The following is a 23,498-nucleotide window of genomic DNA, read 5'->3' on the forward strand; positions in this document are numbered from 1 at the left end:
CATTTTGGGTTCTATTAACCCCTCTTCAGTCCATTTTTTACAGATAGTATTTGATTATTTAAAATAGATTAATTGCTGTTTTAATACCAAACTGGATATATTAAAAAAACCCGTATATGGATAAAAGTACAATTAATAAGATTTAAAAAATTAAATAAACTGATAAAGTTTAAAAAAAGTATTTTCCATCATTTACAAACCAGTTCAAAACAATTTTCACTTAGAGACAACCTTTTATTTGAGGCTGCCCTCTGCAAAAAAATGTAAAATGGATAAATAACATCTGCTGGTAATGGTGCCAATACCAAATTTCTTAAAGGCATAGCCTGTACTAAAAGTTCAACTCTAACAAGGGGACCTTACGGTCTCGGAAATTCAGTTCGGGATGAGACTTTGCAGGTTAGTAGTATACCTCAAGGGTGTCCACCCAGAAGAATTGTAAAGCGCACTAGCAACAAGATTCCGAGAAAAAAAGACTCTAAAGTTTTAAGTGCAGCTCATATACCGATCGATTTTACACTATGGCAGCACAGCAAAATGGCTGAGCCTGTAGCGAACTCTCTTGCCATGCGAACGATCTAGGTTTGATTCTACCTTCGGTTAACTTTATTTTTATTGTTTTAAAAATTGTAACAACTTTTAAATAAAGTTAATGACCTAAAAATATTATCAATTAAATCAGGGCTTCTTAAACTTTTTTAATTCACGACCCCATTTATAATTGTGATTTTTTTCGCGACCCAAAAAACATAAAATGAAGATACAGTAGAACCTCTATTATCCGGACTAATTGGGGATGAAGGTAGTCCGGATAAGGAAAAATCCGGATAATCGAAAAAATACTTTAATTTGTCTTTTAATGATAATACAACACGTTTTCTTTTCGATGACATATCGGTAATATTAAAAGTAAATACTGTATTTAAATCGTGATCAAATTTTCAAGAAACAAACGTTCGTATTGAATTTGGACTACTACTGACCAACGCTAACAGACTACCTATTGTTTAAAAGGCCCTCTGGTGGCGCAAGAAGACGGATTTTATAAAATAAAAAGCAGTTGAAACTGCATTTTTATGAATAAAAATTTGACAAACTATCATTTTATGACGAGTAAAATATTTTCGTCGCGTTCGCGGCTTTTAAGTAATGCATAAACCTTCGAAACGCGAGGCCCTTCGGACCGCGAGGCATAGGCGGTGGCCCACGTCGTCCATGCCTTACGCCGCCCTTGGTCATAGAAATGATTTAATTTGAATATAAATTATTTATAAATACGTTTGTCAAGTTATATTTTTATTACGACGTAAAATATATTTAAGAGTTTACGACCACTGTGCTGGGTGAGACGTTGTTGAAACAAAAAAAGTTATGCATTCCATCATGTACATAAACAGTGTCGTAATTCGCCAAGTGCAAATCAGCAAATTCGTAAAATTTTTGTTTATTTTGGACAATCCGGATAATCGAAAATCCGGATAATGGAGGTCCGGATAATGGAGGTTCTACTGTATATACAAATTTGCAAAAACAATAATGGTGTACTACCACAGTTCACTCTTGTGTTACAATGAAACAGAAACAGCTGAATACACTAAAAAGCGACAACATTACACTAGTACAAACTACAGTGTTGCTGAATCGTTGTCTTGCTGCACCAGAAGTGACACAAAGCGCAACTCATGAAATCAATGACACAAAGCGTGCCATTTTCAAACTCTCACAAATTTTCAATATTTTGCATTAAAATCTCGCGACCCCAAACGGGGTCACGACCCATAGTTTAAGAAGCCCTGAATTAAATCATAAATAACTGTCAGCTTCCACACCTATTCAGTTTGATATTCTATTCTTTAATAAGCTTATATAACTTGATGTCCAATTGATATGGACGAACATTTCTAAACACCAAAAATATTTAATATAATGATTTGATGTATTGTGTGCTTTTTATATATACTAGTTCCTGAGGTGCTTTAATAAGTGAAAATTGTTTTGGACACTAGTGATTTGTAGACTAAAAGAGAACTTTATATCTTCAAATATATTTAATTATTTTACAGAATTCTTATACCAAAACATTCCAAAATATTGGTCCTCAAATTTATTAATTAGAAAACTTCTTGTAATATCAAAATTTGAGAATTTTATGCACAATATTAATAAAACCAAGAGTAGTATTGAATGTTATCAAAATAAATTTTATGATTATAAATAGCTGTAACTAATTTAGCTCTAAGCAAAAATAAAGTGAAATAAATTCAGTTTTTTCAATAAAATAGATATAATTTCATTGAATATTTTATCCTAATAATTAAAATAAAATTGATATGTTGGATATTTTTTAATGTAACCACAGATTTAGCATTCAGTTTATTACAACTGATTCAAGTTAATATCGTAGAATAAGTAAATATTAATATTCAAAGGATAAAATTATTACTTACCCGGATACAAGCAATTTTGGAATCTCTGGACCAAATGTTTCTGCCATTTCTTGACTCCCAATATTTGCAATACACTGAAGTGCAAGATTGACATGAATAGGATTTCGTGAAGTTAAATCATTTTTCACATTCTGAATAATTAATTTCATTAAATCATTATTGGCATTCATAAGAACAGAGATAAAGAGATAACCCTGAAAATATATTATGCAAAGTCTAAGAAGAACTTACAAAACAATAATTTTTTTAACAATAGAAAATTCATACAATTTGTTTTTCTGAGTACTTATTTGAACTGAGTAAATTAACAGCTTCCATGTGACCAAAATCAATATCATGACCAAGTAGAAAAATAAACAATAATTTGCAAACATATTTCTTCTTTTGATAGCCATCAAGAGTTTTATCACCTAAATAACGATATAAAACATTAAATGAAAAAAATATTTTTATATCAATTTTGAATACATCCAACATTTATAAAATTACCTTTAAATTTAGAACGTATATTAGCAAGTTCTTTATTTATTCTTTTTATTTCAGCTTCTTTACTTTTACCTAAGAAAAAAAATTTTTAAATCATACAAATTAAAGAAAATCAGACCTTCACTGTTCTTCAGGTTATTATAACCACAGACTTTTACCTAAGTACTTTCAAGCTGACAGGTGCATCTTAGGCTTCATATAATTTCATCAAATTACAAAATTTAAATTTTCTAAATTACAACTTAAAGCTTATAAATTAAATTCAAATAAAATAGAAATTAAAATTTATTTGAAGATATTTGATTGTCTACTTCCAAAACTATAACTTATCAGATTTATATTCTAAATTTTGTAATTTGATGAAATGCATGCAAAACCTAGGATGATGTGCTTGCCAAAGTACTTAGACATAAGTTTAATTATAATCTCCTGAGAAGCAGTGACGGTCTGATTATAAGGCTAAAAAAATGTAAATGTAACAAATTTATATATTAAAATATTTTAGTCCACATTAATTCAAAAACAATACCAAATTTGTATTTCAGTTTTGACATTGAGATCTATAAACAATAAATTTTGACAATTTTTACTTAAGTCTCAATACTTATAAGAATTAAAATATTTTCTGAACATTAAAAAAAATCATTTTTACAAAAATCAAATTTAATTATAAAAACATTATGTTCAGAGAAAAAAAATATACTAATTAAATACTATCAACTTTTTTATTGTCTGGCATCTTGAAAGTGTTTCTTATAAAGTATTTTACAGAACATATTCTGTAAAGTGACAGCTCCATAAATAATTAAAATTATCCAAATGCCACTTTTACTTAAGTTTCATAAAATCATTTATAACAGAATTCACAATTAATTAATTAAGAATCAAGAGAGTTAGAGGTTAACTAATAACTGAAATGGTAATTAACTTCTTAGATCTTTAGTTGTGAATACAAACATTAGTGACAAAAGTTCCACATTAATTTTTAAAAACAATCTTCACAAGCAATATAAATAAAAACAAATTTTTACTTCAATGCAAGAGTCAAATTTTAATTTTGAATAATGAAAAAAAATTCTATTATTCAGTAATTCATTATTATATTTTAATTGAGAAGTTTCAATAATTTTTTAAATTTTTATGAAAATTTATATAATGTTTTTTTTTATTAATTAATGAAAATTTCTATATGATCAAATAAATTTAGACTAAAAATTCATAACCTTATGTAAGGCAAAAAAATGCAACTATATTTTCTTCATTGAATATCCATATTCTATCATGTCATAAATCCAAATTATCTTTCCACCAGCAATTTTGGAGATTGTAACAATAATAATCAATGGAAAATAATACTTAAGATTAAAGATTAACATCTGTATTTTAGTACAAGGCAGTATTATTTTTCTGTAATTTTAGATAGCATCTAAAATTACATTAAACCAAAAATTTTATAGAACTAGTAAGTCGCTAAGAATGAAAAAGTATTAAATTATTCATCTGTTATGAACAATTTTAAAATTTACATTTGCTATAAAAAATCCCAAAAATTAAAAATTTTATTTTCAAACAGTTGATAATTCTATTTGAAATTTAACTTAAGATTTTAAAATTCAGAAACAAGTATATCTGTAAAACTTTTAATGGTTAATGCTTTATTTGATTTTAAAGTTGAATATCTCTATTTTATAAAACTATTGTAATATTAAAGCCAGATGATTAAAACCAGATATAATTTGGCAATTGTTTGGCTTTAATATATAACTAAGGTTTTAGATGTTAATATTTCTATTGTAATATAGTTAGTATATAAAATTTTTATTTTTAGGAGACTCAGATATTAGCAATTCAATATATGGTTTTATAAGCTAATAAAACTTACAAAAATGCACAAACATATTGATGATAAACTGACATGAATGCAAGTAAAATTTATTTCTTATATCTAATATTAGTCATTTTTTACAAACTAAATTACAATTTAAAATATCAAATCACACAATCTAAAAATCATCTAAAAAATTATAGGTAATCTAGTATTTATATAACAGAACAAAAATCAGTGCATTTTGTAATAAGCCTTTAACCAAAAATAAACTGAGCCAAGAATGTAATAGAATGAAGACATCAGTCATATTTTAAAAAATCCCATTATAAGATTTATAAGACAGAATTTGATGTTTGCATATCCTAAACTAATCAACTTCTTTCGTCAATAAAAAACTTCACAAAGAATAAAAAATTAGAGTAATATCTAAATAACAACACTTTATAACTCAACTTCAGTATGAACTCTCTCTCTCCCCCATCTTTTCATTGTGACAAATACATAATTGCCAACCTTTAGAATGGAGAACAGCTAGGACATTGGTAGAAAAACACTGATTTTTGAGTAAAAATGCTGACAGCATAAAAAGCAAAAATTATTAACATTGATATTGCACAATGCTTATTAAGTATCTTTAATAAACAAAATTTAATGCTTTCTCTGTGTAGGATAGCTTTTAAAGTTATTGCCACAAACAGTCAAGAGTATGGCAATACTTTAAACTCTAACATCACAATTTAAAAAAAATCAAATATTTTACGACACATCATAAATTTATGATGTGTTCCATCCTTGTCATGATTCTTGATATTGCATGATGAGTGCCTCCTATTATATGCCTTGTTAATAATTTCTTTTGTTATGTTACAATGTACTCATGACAGTGGCTATCAGTTTGTTGACTTTCACTGCAATTATTAATAAGGACGATAATTTTTCTGATTTCCCATCTTGGTCTTTTTCTTACAATACTTAACATCTTTTCCTTTTGTCACACAGCAATACAGGAAAGACCCTGCAATGTTCTGACTTATTATCTTACAGCCTAACCAGCCTTACTATTTTACAAAGATTTGTAATCTTTGTAAAATAGTAAGACTAATGATGATTCTTTTCTTGAGAAAATTCATACCATATATGGCCTGTATATTCTTGTGATAAATCAGATATTTCTTCTTTTTGGAAAGAGAAACTGTAGTGCTTCTCAATAATTTGGAATAGCTGTAAAGTAACTCATTTCCTTCCACTGAGGAGTCTGCATAATTGATTTAACCACCAACATGATGGCACTAAAGTTGCCAGACTTGAAGATAATTTTAAATGGCAGATACGATAAATTGTATCAGATTTGAGCTAAAATTCTCAACATATATAAAAATATCAATCTTGGTTCTTTTCCAATTGAAGGAATCTGAGATCATCATTCTGGTTTGCTTCAGTCGTTTGTAATGAAATACATACAATGTCTTCAGTATATACATTGGTGTCACTCATTAAATGAAGTGTTTGTGTAATCATATCAAATTCTTTAAAAATGCTGACAAAGGAAAAAGTGGGCTGTCTACTGACAGAGCATACAAAATATTGCTAGTCAGTGCTAAATAATGATAGTTGGCAACTATACAAATATGCACTCTAAAAAGTTTGATTTTTATTCCTGTGTTACATTTTTTTTGACAACTGTAAATGATAACTATTCAATTAAGCATAGTAACTATTAATAGTTCAAATGGATCAAAGTAGATCATAATGTAGAATGATTCTCTAACACCACACAGTATTATGTTTTTGTTAAAAGGCTAATTTCATCCAATGATGAAGTTCCCTACGTTGTACTTATTAATTAATAACACATTCAAATTAAGTATACTTACTACTTCTGATGTCTGAAATAAACACAGCCAACCCTCTCATTCCTTCTCCCCTAACAGCAGGCATTTTGCTTAACTGAGACAAGGATTCTGAAAAATTCATTCATAAATTAACATTTAACAAATTTAAATATAATCAAGCTAATAAATATAACTATCTCAATTTTGAAAACTTAGCTAAAATAAATATATATACAGTAGAGCATCGATTATCCAACCCCCCGATTAACCGTCACATCGGTTAACCGACCGTTCTAGTCGGCAAATTCCAAATGTCCACTAGTGATGTGGTGCTACAATATTTGGTTATTTCTTGGCTACTTTAATATTATTTTTGTTAAATTTTTGCATGTTTTAGCTGGCAACACTGGCTCAACCATGAAAGGGAGGCCAGTATTTTAAAAGAGGCTTAATTTTCTAATTATGAGTGGTTGTTTGTTTCGTGAACAATAAAATAATTTTTAAACGATACAATAGCGACGATTATTATGTTAAAAAAATTTGTTAGGTTTAACATCGATGAAAATTCAACGCAAAGTAGGTTAATAGCGATATACTAATTTACTAATTACATAATATACTATACTAAGGTATTTTTTCATACTTTTCGGTTATCCGTTTTTTCAGTTATCCGACTAACCCCAGTCCCCAATTGAGTCGGATAATCAATGCTCTACTGTAGTTGTGTTCAGTCAAGTACTGAGTGACCTTTTTCCAGAATAAATATATATATATATATATACTCATCGTATAACATGATAGACATATTACAGAAAAGTGATGTGTTATGCAAATCCATGCTATACAAAACAAAGGACTAATGTAAAACATGGGTTATGGGTTACATTCCAAAGAGTAGCAAAAGTATACTTATTTTTTTTCATTACTAAGAGAAATATGTTTATTAATGCAATTCATAATTTATTTCCAGTGGATAATTAAACAATCACAATTAGAAGTACTGTATCACACATTAATATTGATTTTAGTTAAATGAGAGTGTTTTCTTTTTATAAAGTATCGTCGTCATCTGAGCTGTTTTTTGTTGCTGATATTTCTGATCAAGATCTTTATTATTTTTATCATAATTTTTTATGGATGACAAAATAAACGTGTTATTAATAAATATTTATTCTAGTGGGTTGCATTAGTTCAGTCAAGTACCAAGTGACTTTTTCCAGAATTTGTGTTTGAATACTGAATTGTTTGAGTACCGAGAATGCTGTATTTCATTCATTATCTTTACGAATGAACTAATCATTGATAGGTAAGAAACACCTACGGTTAGTTAAAAAAATTTTTTTATAACACCTATAAATGCTTAATCTTTAAATAAACTTAACTAAATACAATCTATATAAAAAACAGTGACAGCCTCAAGGATTAAAGTCTTAAAGCAATGACAATGGCATTGGGTTTAAAGGACAAAGAAAATGGCACTAGCTTTCCTATCAGTTTTCATTAAAGTAAACATGACAAAAAGCACAAAATTTAAAAATTGATATTCTAAAATTCGTGGGCAAATTTGAGATAACACATGTGCTTATTTGTATAAAAAAATACCAAATAATGAAGTTTACACTTAAAAAATTATGAAATTTTGTATGAAGGATTTCTAAAACAATGTTAGAGTGAAACGGGAAGTAGTGTTTTATGGGGGATATCCCCAATTTTCAAACTGTATTAGAGAAAATAGTGTTGCAGAAACACCATGTTGTATGAGGGATACCTGTATAATGTTTTATGTATATGTATTATAAACAAATATTTAGGTGCATATTTTATTCATAGTATTTGCTATATACACTAATATTTTTACTAATAATTTACTTTTATATACTTTTATATACTAATATTTTTACTAATAATTTACTTATAATTTTATACTGTAATAACTTTTTTCCATTTTATTTATGAGAGTCCAGGATTGACAAAGATTTTTTGGATGAAAATTTCATTTTTGAAATTAAAACTTTTATAAATTTTCCCACAATTGTTAAAATTGTTAAGGATATGATTTTATTCCTCTGTGAAGTCACTTCCCTTTCAAGATGATACATCAAATATGTCACCAGGAACTTGATGACAAGAAATTGTTATTGGACATAGGTGCTGCAACATTGCCAAAAAGAGGGCAAGGGAGAAAAGAGGGAGGACCCCCAATATAAGGCAATGATGAATAATGACAATAGTTCATCTGGGAGAGAAGTTCGTCCATCTTATGAGGAGTTTGCCTGCTGATGAGAGGACAGTTCATTTATCCAAGAATCTGTTACCACAGAAAGTTCGCCCTAGTCAGAGTTGCCTCAATGATTGGATACCTTAGTGACCTTCCTTCATCCTGCATTTACTCCATTGAAAAAGTGAACTCCAAGCCTTCGATTCACCTCAGATCCCTTACCAGGTATCTATGAACTTTATATGTAAACTCTCTCTCTCTAACTTCAAACTTGCAAAGTAGTTAACATCAAGGATGAAGCTTTAAATGCAAGATATGCCTTGCTTGTATACATTTAGGTAGTTACACACACACACAATCTCTTTATTAATGCAACAATACTGCATCACTGGTACCGCAATAGCATAACCAGTTTATACATGTTTGATTGAACACAGGAATGTAAAGTAATGTATTACAATGTATTTACATAGGATATATACCATAAATTGATACCATAACATTTACATGTATGACAGATGATATTGAATATCTGCATTATACATAATAAGCTAGATTAATGACTTAATTGACTATTACTTTTTGTTTAATGTTAACAGAAGTATGTAAAGTATGATATATATTGTTGAAGTAGATATTATTATAAGTTTCACATACAAATATATATGATGATATAATACTGTAGTCTAAACTAAATAAAGCTTAATAGAATTAACACTAAATAACTGTAAGAGTTACTTTGCAGGTCTTCAGGTGTGGTTGCTGCTTCCAGTCATTACATGTAGATAGAGTTCTTTAGGAGTCTCACAGGATATTGGCAGCCCAATGTTCATACACTAAAATGAAGTTCCTACAAACATAGAAGTACTTGGAAGATTCATATTCCAATGACACTTATGAATAATAGTTCATTTTCAAGCCTTCTTATGTAGAGTCATCATTTCCTGTTGATGTTTTTTTTTTATAGAAATAGGCAAAAATGCCAATATTCATCTTAGTTAATCTCCAGAGATAATGTCTATCATTTATCAATTCACTTAGAATGATAGTTTCTGAAAAACAACTGATGTCTTTTGCACAATTTAACTCTCTGACATAACACAAATATTAATAGTTCTTTGCAGCTATCCTGGAACTAAGTCAGCATACTAATGTAGTTTATTCACTAGAAGTAACGGGTAGTATATGCTAACTCACAATTAACTACGTAAATCTTGAATTCTATAAGGTTCACCAAAGGTAGAGATTGCAAATCAACGCTTCATCTATGTAGATAATGCATGTAAGGATTTGTCAAGACTGGAGAGCATTCTTAGCTTCAGATATATGTAGTAGTTTAATCGAAGTCTGAACTCCAGAGCAGTGTTGTATAATAAAATCCTTTATGTTAAATTTATATGGATCTAGATATATAGGCTGATGAGGGTTATATCAGTAAAGCTATTGTAGTATCACCCATCTAATGTTGTGAATTAGGAATCGCTGTTTAGGTGCGTATGTTTGTAACATTACTGTAACTTAATAAAGATTACATAAGCAATAAAAGGATTCTTTATTATTGACAAGATCATTTAATGTGCATGGCCAGGAGATTCCTCATGAATCAAGGATACACTTGAGACGACATCGTTCTCTCTCTAGCATAATGCAATCGAAAATGTAATGTTCACTGCCATCCTTAATGCCACAGGTAGAGAGAGCATAAGTTATTAGTGGAGTCAGTAAATCTATAGAGATAGCTGGCAAATTTTCCATGATTAGTGTAAAATTGAGTAGTCCAATAATTTGGTTTAAGCCATGTGTATGTAAAAATTTTTCTAATGTTAGGAAAAAATTTATAGGTAATTTTATCATTATAGTTATCCCATTTTTGCTGCCATTTATTTAGTAAATCAGACCATAATAGGTGTTTAACAGCTTGCAGGTGTGAGATAAGGAGTGGGTCGGGTTAAACTCTCCAAGGTTTTACTGAGAATGGGTAGAAGTGAAATGGGACAAAATTCATCCGATTTCCCAGGTTTTGGCACTAGGACTATGCGTGCAATTTTCTAGGGGGCTAGAAAAATCCCATAAAGTAGACAAGTATTATAAAATCAAAATAAATGTTCCGGAATAAGCTCCCAGAGTTTACGTGCAATATTTGCTGTCATGCTATCCAGTCCTGGGGCTTTACCTTGTTTTAGTTCATAAATAGCACTGTTTACTTCATTATATTGGAACAAAGACATCCGGATTGTTTATATCTATGCAGCAGTTAGTTCGTACTTCTTGTTGACAGGGAGTTTCGTCTTCAGGATTGTCAGGAATACAAAAGTGGTCCATCATCTTATTAATGACACTATTAAAATTGCAATGAGGATGATCAGAATCATCAGAGGTGAAAGCCTGTGGTTTAAAAAGACGATTAGTACATAATCTCACTATATACCCCGCGGATTTTTTGAAACTCTGCTGCAATAATCTTTCCAAGAGGTAAGTTTCGTATGTTTTAGTTCCTTTTTATATATATATGCAATCGAGCAAGATATTCATTCCTAAGCTGTCTTCTTAATTCCATTTGTCTGCATCGCTGACAGGCATGCCTCTTCTTGTTGCAGTCTTTTCGAAGTTCCGTAAGACGAGAATTCCACCATGGTACCGGTCTGCTTTTCATGACCGTTTTTGGGATATAAAAACTGCAAGCTTTTTCAATGATTTCTATGTTTTTAATGATTTGAGTCCCGACAATATCAGGTTCTTCCATGCTATAGTCTAAGATTCATGTTTAGATAATTGTGTATAGAATCCCAGTCAGCCCTAGAAGTATTGTAACGAAGACATGGATCGTAATTTGATGTTTTTAGCATAGTTTGAATTGTAATGTTGTAAGAAATGTAGAAATGGTCGCTGAAAGATTCTTCATCAAGGACCTGCCAATCCATAATCATGGGCTTACAGACATTATTACAAACGGTAACATCTATCCACGTATTGCCACTGTGTGATCTGTAGGTTGGGGGAGAGAGGGGACTGTTAATAACAGTAAAGTTATTTGTGAAAAAAATTCCTCAAACTCCTCACCCCGATTATCCAGCTGATCACCTCCCCAAGTATTAATGAGTGTGCATTAATGTCTCCTGCAACCACAATGCTAGTATCATTAAAGTGATCAAATATATTTTGGAGGCGTTCTGTAGTTTGCCTTGTAAGAGTTTCCCAAGGGCAGTAGATGTTAACAAATGTAACTGTAGTATTGGCTTTGAAAAGCTCAAAACAGATATGTTCATCACTAAACTTTTTATGAAAAAGAATAGCTAAAGAAGTATCAACAGTAAGAGAGATTGCACATGGGTAACCAGACGTACCCTTGAAGAGTATACAATTTGTAGGAAAGCAATTATTATTATAAAAGTACGGTTCCTGAATTAATATGAAATCATATTATTTTAATTTTGTGCTAAGTGTAGAGGACGCAGCAATACTTCTACGAAGGTTTATTTGTAGTATTCGCACTATACTATTCTGTGTGTGGTCCATAATCATTGTTATTGATGATTTTGTCTTTTATTCTTCAAAATACTGGACAGGAACTGTTACAAGCATTGTGGGATGTGTTATTAGCTCTCTCATATCTGCAGTTGCAACATATTGGTGTACTATTACGATTTTTGCAGTCACGAAATAAGTGATTACCTGCGCAGTGACTGCAGGTGTTAGGTAGTTACAGTAAATAAACAAATTTGTTATTGTTTGATTTGTGTTTGGTACACTTCCTCAACCCGTGCCATCTTTTGAGGTGGAACTAAGTGCCTACAACGTGACCGCTCTCAAACCAAAACTATCACAAACAAGACTTCCGTCCTGATGAACTAGTCATCGCAAATGTGGTGTCGACCCTTTGGTCCTGTGTTGCCAAAGCATAGGGGCACTTCATGCATTTTCACCTATTCATGTATTAAGAGGCTTAAATTTTCATTAATAAATATTGATTTAAGTAATTCTAAGTTTCATGTTGATCGAATTTTACAAAATTACAAAAGAAAACTAGCTTAACAAAAATATTTGATTTAAAAATAATCAGGAGCTAGCTATTTTTTTTTTAATGAGAAATTTGTTATAGTGGGCTAAGAATCATTTGGTAAACAGAGGTCATGAATTACATTAATTCATTTATAATTAAATTGCAAAGTAATATTTTAAAAAAGCCACTTTAAAAGTATTTGTTTTTACAAATATTCCTATAAATTAGATTATACTCGTAATCTTGTCACAAAAAATAGTTTTAATGGAATAAATAATTAAAATAAATGTTCAATCACTTTCAAGCCTAACAGCTTCATGAATGCAGAGAACATTATTCCTTTGGAAGTGTAAGTTTAGAAAAACTTGCTATAGTGATGTCACTATTACACCAGGAATTATTTAAGTTAATACAACATTGAGAAGTTTAATATTGTATATTTAAACTATGTAAACTTTCAATTTTGTATTCACCTGAATAAGTTTACCTGATGTAACAGTGACATCACTTTAGTTGGAATAAAATTGTATTATCAAACAAAATCAAGTTTAAACATTTCTTGAACACTCAAATTTGTTCAAATAATTTCTCAACAAATTATGATTTAATTAATATGAATTTGATATTACAAGCCTCAAAAAGTGAACTCACAACACTACAAAGAAATGCATGTAGCTACTTGCACATAATCCTTTGCATATCTGTCATCTCTAGCAAAGATGACATATGCAAAAGATGAAAAGTACAAAGATATACAACAGACATGTTTATTCAGTAATGAATATGGTTTCCCATGGGCTATACATACCACTATATGGCAAGTCATACTTTCAATGAGGTGATTAATGGTTGCCTGAGATATCCCTTGAAAGAGGTCTATAATATGTGGTGGTGGTCCCTAGCATTAGATGAAGTCCCACAGGTGCTTGATAGAAGAGATTCAGCAAGGCTGCCAGCCAGAAAAGGATGTGAATTCTGTTCAGACTGGTGAGTTCACCATGTAGCATGCTGTTAGGCATTGTCTTGCAGGAACACCTTGCTGGTGCAGCCTGCAGTAGTGGCTGAACCACAGGCCCCACAATTCGTGTAATGTACTGGTCACTATCAGAGTAACAGAAATCTGCACCAAGGCCACCAACTGATCAAACATGATGCATCACGAAACCATGATGCTTGGTATGGGGCCAGTATGACACTCAGCAAAGGCTGGCATGTAGCATTCCAGGGATACTGCCACATCCAATGACTGTCATTCCTTCACAGACAGAAGCAATATTCATCTGTAAACAATACCCAATGGCATTCAGTGATCCAGTTGCAATGACGATGACACCATGCTATGTGTGCAGCGCTATGTCAAGCAGTTAATGGCACCCCCCTGTTGCAACAGGTTGCATGCAGCCTGACTTTATGCAGCTATACATCGGTTTGGGTGGACCCAGATGCATCCATTAATGGTGACAGGCAACTTCAGGTGTTACATACTGTAATGAACGAAACGTGATACCAACAGGTCACTCAGTGAATCTTATCTGTGCACTCTGTCATGCACCATTATGATCCACTTCCTCTTCAATGTGTTCACAGATGTTCCTGCCTTAATCATGTCACACATCACTAGATGGTATTCATGCTGTGCCCAACATGCACGGCAACTGCACACATCAATAAACCAAGGTCAAGGATATGGCTTGTTCCCCAGCCACTAACTGGCAGTTCTCTGTCATCTCGGGCATTTTCTATGCTTCTTCAAAAGTTCAACTGCCATAAACTATCACTGATAGCATTTATGGCCCAAGCTGGCTGCTGGTCTTTATAGTCTGAAACTGGGTGCTACTTGACCTGACATATATGAAAATGTGATTGTATATCTGTCACTTCTACTGGTCCTACAATTTGCATGTGACTACACACATTCCTCTGCGGTGTTGTGATATCACTTTTGAAGAGCACAAATCACAAGTGAAATTTTGTGGTGGTTAAGACTAAATTTCTAAATATGGTCTGTATATATAATAAATTCTTATGAAATCAGGATGATTAAAACTACTTTCTTAATGCAGGAATGAATCACAAACACACTAAACAATGTTTAAAGTTCAGTAATAAAAATTTTAAAATTTTTGTTTATTAAAAATGTTTGTTACTGGACTTCAAACAAAGGTTGTTTATAGTGTGTTTGTGATTCATTCCAGTATTAAGGATTTTAAAATCAGAATTTTAAAAATTTTAAACAGTAGCTAGAAAAGATTGGCTCTGAATAATATTCAAAATGACTACTTCCTCTTCCTTGAAAACTTAAAATATACATAAGAACAGTTTATAAGGACACATACATAAGCTATACTTTATAACAATTGAAGATTTGAATTTGTAGCACCAAATAGATCTTTTGCTCTAACAGCAGTGACCAACTTTAAAATGTCTGAGAGCCAAAAAATAATAAGTATCATCAAGAAACCAGAACAGTTTCATAAACCATACCCCTGATTATTTTATTAATCCATTCTTAAGATTTAGAAAGGTAGTGAAATCAGTGTAATCAAAATTAATATAATTTTGATGTGTTTATTTGCAATAAGCATGCAATTTTAACATATTAAGGTTATTCTTTAACAAAAGTCATTAAAATTCAGCAACTTATATCCAAAAACCTATGTCAAAAGCAAAAAGTCAAATTCCAGTAATTCAATAGTTTTTGAAATTAATGTATAATGAAACTATAAGAATAGGCGTTGTATTATTTGTTTATATAAACAATGTTATATTTATTATATTATTAAAAAAAGACAGTTTTATTTTTTAATTTGCAAAAACACACAATTACAAATCAAACAACAGATTTCTTAAGTTACATTATTAATTTTAAAAAATTTAGAAATAAGATACACAATGCAACTACAAGGGTCGTTCTAAAAGGAAAGAACGTTTCAATCTGATGGGCCATGCAGTTCTCCCACCATATTCCACTGCTGTGTCATGGACCTTCCCATTTTTTTTGTGCCAGTATGCTAACAGTGAGCCACAACAATTGTTTACTGTTTATAGTGCAACTTTGAAATGTGCGACAAAATTAAAGATCCCGCCAAGTGTGATGTTTGTAGTGCAATATGCTTTTCGAATGCGAAAGAAGTCCGCCCTATTGAAATTTACAGACAGATAACAGAGGTTTATGGTAATGTGATGAATGAAACTTCAGTTCGAAACAAATGCAGGGATTGTTGTCCAGAGGCATTGTACTTCCCCAGGATAACGCACGTCTGTATTCTGCTGCATTGACAAAGAACTTGCTTCAGCAGTTTAAGTAGGAAGTTTTTGAACATCCTCCTTATAGCCCAGACTTGGCTCCAAGTGATTACCATCCTTTCCCAAAATTGAAGGATTTTTTGGCTGGAAATCACTATGGAAGTGACGACGAACTGAAAGAGGCCGCTAATGACTGGTTCAAGAACTTGGCAGTAACCAAGGGTGTAGAAGGCATAGAAAAGCTGGTAATACACTATGACAAATGTTTGAATTTGTATGGCAACTATGTAGAAAAATAGCTAAAGTATCATGTGTTGTAAAATAAGTTTTGTTTTATTATCTTAAATAAAAATATCTAGAGAAACAAATGTTCTTTACTTTTAAAATGACTTCATACTTTACATTAAAAATTTAATAATTAAAAATAGTTTAATTTAATAAATTTAGAAAATCTGTAAATTACATAATAAAACAATTTAAATAATTGCAACTTAATATAAAAATTGAACAAATAAACCTATTGACATTCTAAAAAATGAATTCTCTGAACTGAAAATAGAAACAACGCAACTTACCCATCATATCTTAAAATCTAATACCTGAACACAAACAGATTTGTGGAGTTCAGATAACATTTATGTTATTAAACTTATTATTATTCAATGTATAGTATATTATTACACCATCAATATTAAAGAATTTTTAAATTATTGCTCAGATATTCACATTTGTAACAGAAATGGCTAATTTAGATTAAGGATTTCATATTTCCAATTATAATTACCATTCTAAAATATAATACTACTACTTATTAACAAATTAAGATTGAATGCCCATAAAATAATTATATTTTCATTTAGTTTGAATATCAAACTCTACAGAATGGAGTTGCTGTACATTATACACTTGAAAACCCTTGTATAACTCCAATATATCATGTACATAGAAACAGACTAATGTTTTCGATCCTTCTCTTTTTGGATCTTCCTCAGGTTCAGTTTTCTTGGAAGATTATAAATCCAAAACAAATGTATTAGCAAGTTCCAAATGTAATGTAATATAGATCTGAGGAAAATCCAAAAAAGGGAAGGATCAAAAACATTAGTCCATTTCTACATACACAAAATATTGGAATTATACATGGGTTCTCAAGTGTATAATTTTCATTTATTTTGTAGGATTTTAAATTACTGTTAAATTCATAAAAAAATCAAACTACAAGCCAAATAATGCCGTATGTTATTGGGCTAGATTGTTGACTTGTAGTTTATAAGATATCGGGTTGTAATGATGATGTTTGTTTATATATACAAAAATCATAAGTTGAACTAGGCCATCATGCAACTTTGTTATAGCATGATAGAATTGAGGTGGAGCCAGAAAGAAAGAAGCAATCACTGTACCTGTTAGGCATAGAATAGGCAATCTTTATACCTGACAGGTGCAGATAGGTGAATGCTGCACTTGTTGCCACAAAAGAGATGATCCTTGCACCTGCCAACACAGAAGCAATCTTTGGAATGAAGCAATCAATGATGATGGCTTTGTTCTTGTGTTTTGTTTGTTTCTCACACCTATTTTCCATTAGTCACACTCAGTTGCATCAGAGAGCATGCGCATTGTTTTCGATACACAGAGGCATTTCAGTGACAGTCATGGACTACTAATTTTTACATTTAAATGGACCCTCATTAGATTTTGGATTCCTTATCACAATTAATAGAAAATGGTAAAGTTTTATCAAAAATCAGCCCATTAAATTTTGAGAAAGATTGAGAACAATTCTAAGCCCATAGAAGACGTACTAGTGACTGTGGAACATTGTAAAAAAAGTAGCATGATTCATGCAATATTACTTTGTCGTACACTCTCATGCTACAACCTTATATCTTGAAAATGAAGTTATACCCCTCATTGTTTATTATATTTTTGAATTCCTCATTGCAATTATTGGAAAATGGCAAAGTTTAATCTAAAACAATTGAATGGATTTTGAGAATAAACACAATTCTAAAATTCAAAGCCTATATAGAAGAGGCTTTGATAATATTCCACCTAAAATATTTGAAAAAGAAAACTAAAACAAGAAAAGCAGCTTATTAAAAATTTTTTTTATTAGAAAATATTTCTGAACCAGATGATGAAAATGAGAATTTTAGTAACATATGTCATGAGTCATTTCTTTCATAAGTAATTTTTTTAAGATGTAAAAAAATTCAGTAAAAAATAAATTCAGGTTTGAAATGGGAACAACCTCAAAAATATTCATAAAATTGCCATTAAAATATTTCTTACTTGTACAAAAGGAAAACACAAAGACTGACAATTTAGATTAAAAAAGTATCTTGAAATTATCAACTCCAAAAGGTAATTTCAAACAATCATGATAAAAATTCAATGAGACAACCTATTCATTCCTGATTAAACTTTGAGACTTAAAAAATTTTGATTCAACTCTACATATTATGAGCAGAAATCATCTGATCAGACATGGAGACAAAACAATCTTGAAAAATAACTATCTAAAAAAATAAAAAGATAAGTTGCCTCATTGAATTTCTATAGCAATACTTAAAATTTAAAAATTTCTTTACATAAATTAAAAAATTATTTCAAATTCTAACTGACAAGTAACAAATTATATTAAATGCTTTGTAAATGCCAGATGATATAAACTTGCTTTAAACTTTTTATACTTCAATATTACATTTATGCAACAGTGAGACAAAGAAATTTCAATAATTTCATTACAAAATACTCAGCTACAATTTTCTAAAAAATAATTTTAATATATTGCTTAAATATTTGTTGAACTATTCTCAATCAAAATTAGATATTAATATAATATATATCATATGTTTCTTAATATTGGCTTATATTAAATATTTTAGAATATATGTGTTTTTAGCTATTATAAACCAGAAGACTCCACTCAAAGATATCATTAAATTTTGCTGGAAAATTTCAGTTAATATCAAACTGATAATTAAAATAAATTAAACAATACTGTACTTTCAACACAAAGATACAGTACATTAAGATTAACAATAGCTATATAATATTTCACACTCATTATTAAAAGTATTCATATGCAAAATCAAACCATATTTTGTTGTAAGAAGAGATCATTAAACTGTTTCAAATTTAACTGACAAGCATTACATAGACTAACACCAAAAATCCAGCAACAGCAATCCAGCAACATAAATTTAATGGAAAAACAAATGTTTTCTACTTTTTACAATGGTCGTCAGGTTTAAGAGAATTTTTAAATGGTAGAAAAATGTTAGTTTTTCCATTAAATTTATGTTCAATTGCTGGATTTTTGGTGTTGGTGTTAATTAAGAAGCATATCCAGTTATGTAGCAACTTTACATTTATTTGTACTAAATAATAACAAATGTTTTAAGATGTTTTTTATTTATGCACAAAGTAAAAAAAAATATGTAGGCCTACAGTCGACCCCCTTATAACACAGTAGATACGTTCCGTTCTTTATGAAATTGATGTTCTAAGAGTCCTTAAATACACGAGCCAATCACAGCCCAGCATATATGCAGTTTACGGACAATGGCTGTTTGAAAGGTTTTCTTCCATAAAATTAATCGATTCTAGACTAATTTGACTCAACATTTCCAAAATAAGTATAATTTTTGGGAATAATCCATATAAACTATGCTATAAACAAAAAATTGTAGGATTACTTACAGAATGTGCACCGTTCGATGACACCATTGCTTAAGCTTGTTTTTGTTGTGGAGCTTGTCATTGAATGGCGCTCGCGTGCTTCCTAATAAATTATTTTTTTTTTGCAAAACTTCACTGAACTTTGGAGACATCATTAATATAAATATAATTTTTACGGATGTTAAATAATAAATGGTTTTTAGTAGGTCCGCTGCTCATTTAAATTCAATGGTTTGTACAATATCCGCTATTGGTCTAGATTCTACCAATCCTGTCGTGGCACATGTTGGCGATGACGTTTTACCAAAAATTATATGAGATTTTTAGCATGTTTGTATGAATACTGTCGCAATTTTTTCGCAGTCATATAGAATCCAAATTATATGAACCTGTGTTATGGGGGGGGTCGACTGTACTTCAGAAATAAAATCAGTTTTTAAAACTTTCAATACAGACACAAATCAGCTATTATATTAAAAAAACACATTTGTAAAAATGTTAAGTTTGAAGGAGTGTACTTGAACAATCAATTTTTAAATAATTGATCTTTAGATTCAAGTAACAGACATACTGAGATATACTAAAATGATTTTAGGTGCATGCCTATAATATGTAATCAAAATAATTTTTTTTAATTCTGCAAAATTAAACATTTTCTTAAATTGACAGGTATAAATAAATTTCATCAATTAAACTGTTGAATTTTTTGTTAAATATGAAAAATATGATTAAAGCTTTCAAATAAGAAATTATCATCTATGTTTAAGAAATAATTTAATCTACATGATACATAAACCTATTTTGCCTATAGACCTATAATTCAGTTTGTTGGAATGCAATTAATATAATCACTTAGCTATTTAATTTGGAGATAGAAATCTCAGGTTGATTCAAATTCTATAATAAAATTTCCAACTAAAATATTGTAATTGGATCAGAAATTTCAATATATTCTGGTTTTTGTGAATGTCACAAAGGAACTATTCTAATTGTTTCTTCTTAAAGAACTTTGAAGGAAATTATTTTATAGCCCAAGATGAAAATATGTAAAATCCAACTTTATCTACTGGTTCTGTGGCTTCTTTCTCACATAAGATTAAAAATTGATATTTTAAAATCAAAACAATATCTATAGGATTGTCACATTAATTTGGCTATGGCTAAATGTTAAGTTAAAGATGTAAAAAAAATATATGAAATTCATTAAAGTTAAAACACATGAAAAATTACAAATTTTCATTTGGTGTTAATTCAAAATTTTAAATTAATAGAAGTTAAAAGTTTTTGTTTCAAGAAATTGGTTTAGAATATATTGTATTCTGAAACATAATTTAAACCTGTTTTATATAGCAAAATATTAGGGGGAAAATCTACACTACATATCTATAGTAGAAGTTTTTAACTGGTGTGCCATAGTATTCCAATTGGAAAACAATGCTGTAAGCAGAAGCTTAGTATGCTGCAAGATGAATTAAAAATTTAAGTGACAAACTGTAAAAAAATTTCTACATACTTCAGAAGTTTATACCAAACAAGCATCATAGAAAAGGTATCAAAGACCAAAAACATGGTATGCACACAATTTCAACAAGAAATCTAATTTTCCAGATTGTCAAAAAACATGGCATGTGTGCATAATGAATAAATGACAATTAGAAGTTACAATAAAATCAGTTGTAACTTCTGTCTGTCATTTATTTTAAAATTTATATAATTTATGAGAATTTATCAGTTAAAACGTCAAAGTTAAAATATTTCTATTTTAGAATAATGACATTTTCTTTTACCAGGTGATTAGAAGACCAAGAGGATAAAGAGTGTTTCACAGTATCATAGCATGATTCTTTATTAAGTTTAAAAGGAGTAAAAGTGACATTAGTTTCCCTTCTCTCCTCTGACATATATTTTTCTATTTAGTTATAAATCTGAAATTAAATGTTTAAATTAATATTTAAATATCAAAATAAAAAATTATCTTCCTCTAATGTAAATAAGAACAATTCTATTATTCACAGGAGTAAGGAATATAGTGGCAACATGACATTACAGGTTTAAAAAATTGCCAAAAATACCAAAGTCAAGAATGAAAGAGTTAGTAAATAATTTTAATGTTAAAGAGGGAGGAATTACTACTGATATAATTACTACTAAACTGTGTGATGTTCCTATAAATTTAGATAAAAAGCATCTTTTCACAGGTTAAACAGAACATTAAATATGCAAAACAAACCAACAGGGAAAGAACAAATGAACAAAAAGAAAGTTTTATTTTGGCATTATGAAATTCTGCAAAGGACCAAGGCAAGCAAGAAGAATGAATTTTCATGTAAGCTTTAATATGGTCAAGGAATGCTCTTAACTAGTTAATGTTTCATTGAAACTTATAAAGTAAAAACTGACATTATAAATTTAAATTTACTTTTACAAATAATTACAAAAGTCTTAAGCAATAAACTTTTTTTTAATAATAGAAATTCAGTAAAAACTTTTAAACTATTCTTACAACAACTATTCTCAGCAAGAATTGAGGTATTCTACAATAAAAATATTAAGTTGTACCAACTGCAATCTTTTACATAACTGCTGTTATATATATATATATATATATATTGTAAATTTTGATTAATATTTGATTTTGAACTCTAAAAGAACAAAGCTTAAATTGCTTTTTAGAAATTATCAAAAATTATTACCAAAGATCTACATATGATAAAGTAAACAATTTTTAATAGCATAATTGTGTGAATTTATTCTGAAAAGAAATTTCTGGAAATTTTTTTCAAAACTTTATATTTTCATTAAAAAGAAGTAAATTTCAAAAACTGGAAAGTAATATTATGCATTATTTATAAAACACTTCAATATTTCAAATATTGAATTCATAAGTTCTTAGAAGAGAAATCTGAATTAATCAATAAATTTAAAAATTTCTTAATCAAACATTTAAAACTAGTTAATTTTTATTAAATTAGTTTCACAGTATGTTCAAAAAATTAAAGTTATACACAAATTAAAAAGCAAATACTTTCAAGACAGATTAACATATATCTTACTTACGTTTTCAAAAACTATGTTGGAAACAAAAATATTTACAAATTAAGTTTCATAGAAATTATTCATTCAATTCAGTTATGTTCTTTTACTGTTGCTATGGCAACTAATCATTACTAGTAAGTGAAACAGAAATAAGTGAATTTTATATATACACACACACACACATTTTGAGTTATTGATTAAATATAACTGCAAAAATATACTTTTTGATTTTTGTGTAAGTCATAAAATGTTCTTGCATCTTACTTTTGTTAGTATCCAATTCTCTTGGTTCTATACAATTATAACTTTAATGGTATTTTCCTTCTGGATGATACAGGTATACTATCTAAGAGCCCACATTGTAGTCTTTCACTGAGATCTACCATCTAACAAATTTCAACATGATTTAATTTTCATTTGAGTATTTTAAATACTAATATTACCTCGGTGCTCACAAGGCAGAAAGAGTTAATATTTGAACAGTACTTCATTGCTTTTCTAGTTTTAAAAAAACAAAGATAATTACGACTAAATAGTGCATAATATCTTTAATTCTCACATTCTACAGTAGTAGTATTCAATGTTTTTTGCATACCCCCAGATATAATTTAACACTATCTCAAGATTATTAAGGATGCACGTTTTCAATTTACTTGTACATAAATTCTTGGATAAATGGTAAGGATACATAATTTAGGATAAAATTCTAAGATAATCT

At 29.5% G+C, this 23,498-nt stretch overlaps 1 protein-coding gene across 1 annotated transcript in view; it reads right to left on the reverse strand.

Moving 5' to 3' along the window:
- The window catches only part of LOC111628927 (AP-2 complex subunit alpha-like), a 108,215-nt gene that overhangs the window by 68,315 nt on the left and 16,402 nt on the right, over positions 1 to 23,498 (reverse strand). Inside the window, exons 2-5 of the mRNA XM_023372788.1 lie at positions 6,636 to 6,722; positions 2,937 to 3,005; positions 2,715 to 2,857; positions 2,448 to 2,641 (exon numbers count right to left, since the gene is read on the reverse strand). Coding sequence (XP_023228556.1) covers positions 2,448 to 2,641; positions 2,715 to 2,857; positions 2,937 to 3,005; positions 6,636 to 6,699 — 470 coding nt within the window. The 5' untranslated portion in view covers positions 6,700 to 6,722. The remainder of the gene's footprint in view (positions 1 to 2,447; positions 2,642 to 2,714; positions 2,858 to 2,936; positions 3,006 to 6,635; positions 6,723 to 23,498) is intronic.

This window comes from Centruroides sculpturatus, unplaced genomic scaffold (genome assembly GCF_000671375.1).
Source record: "Centruroides sculpturatus isolate CEXI.00-Female unplaced genomic scaffold, Cexi_2.0 scaffold573, whole genome shotgun sequence".
NCBI classification, from domain to species: Eukaryota; Metazoa; Arthropoda; class Arachnida; order Scorpiones; family Buthidae; genus Centruroides; species Centruroides sculpturatus.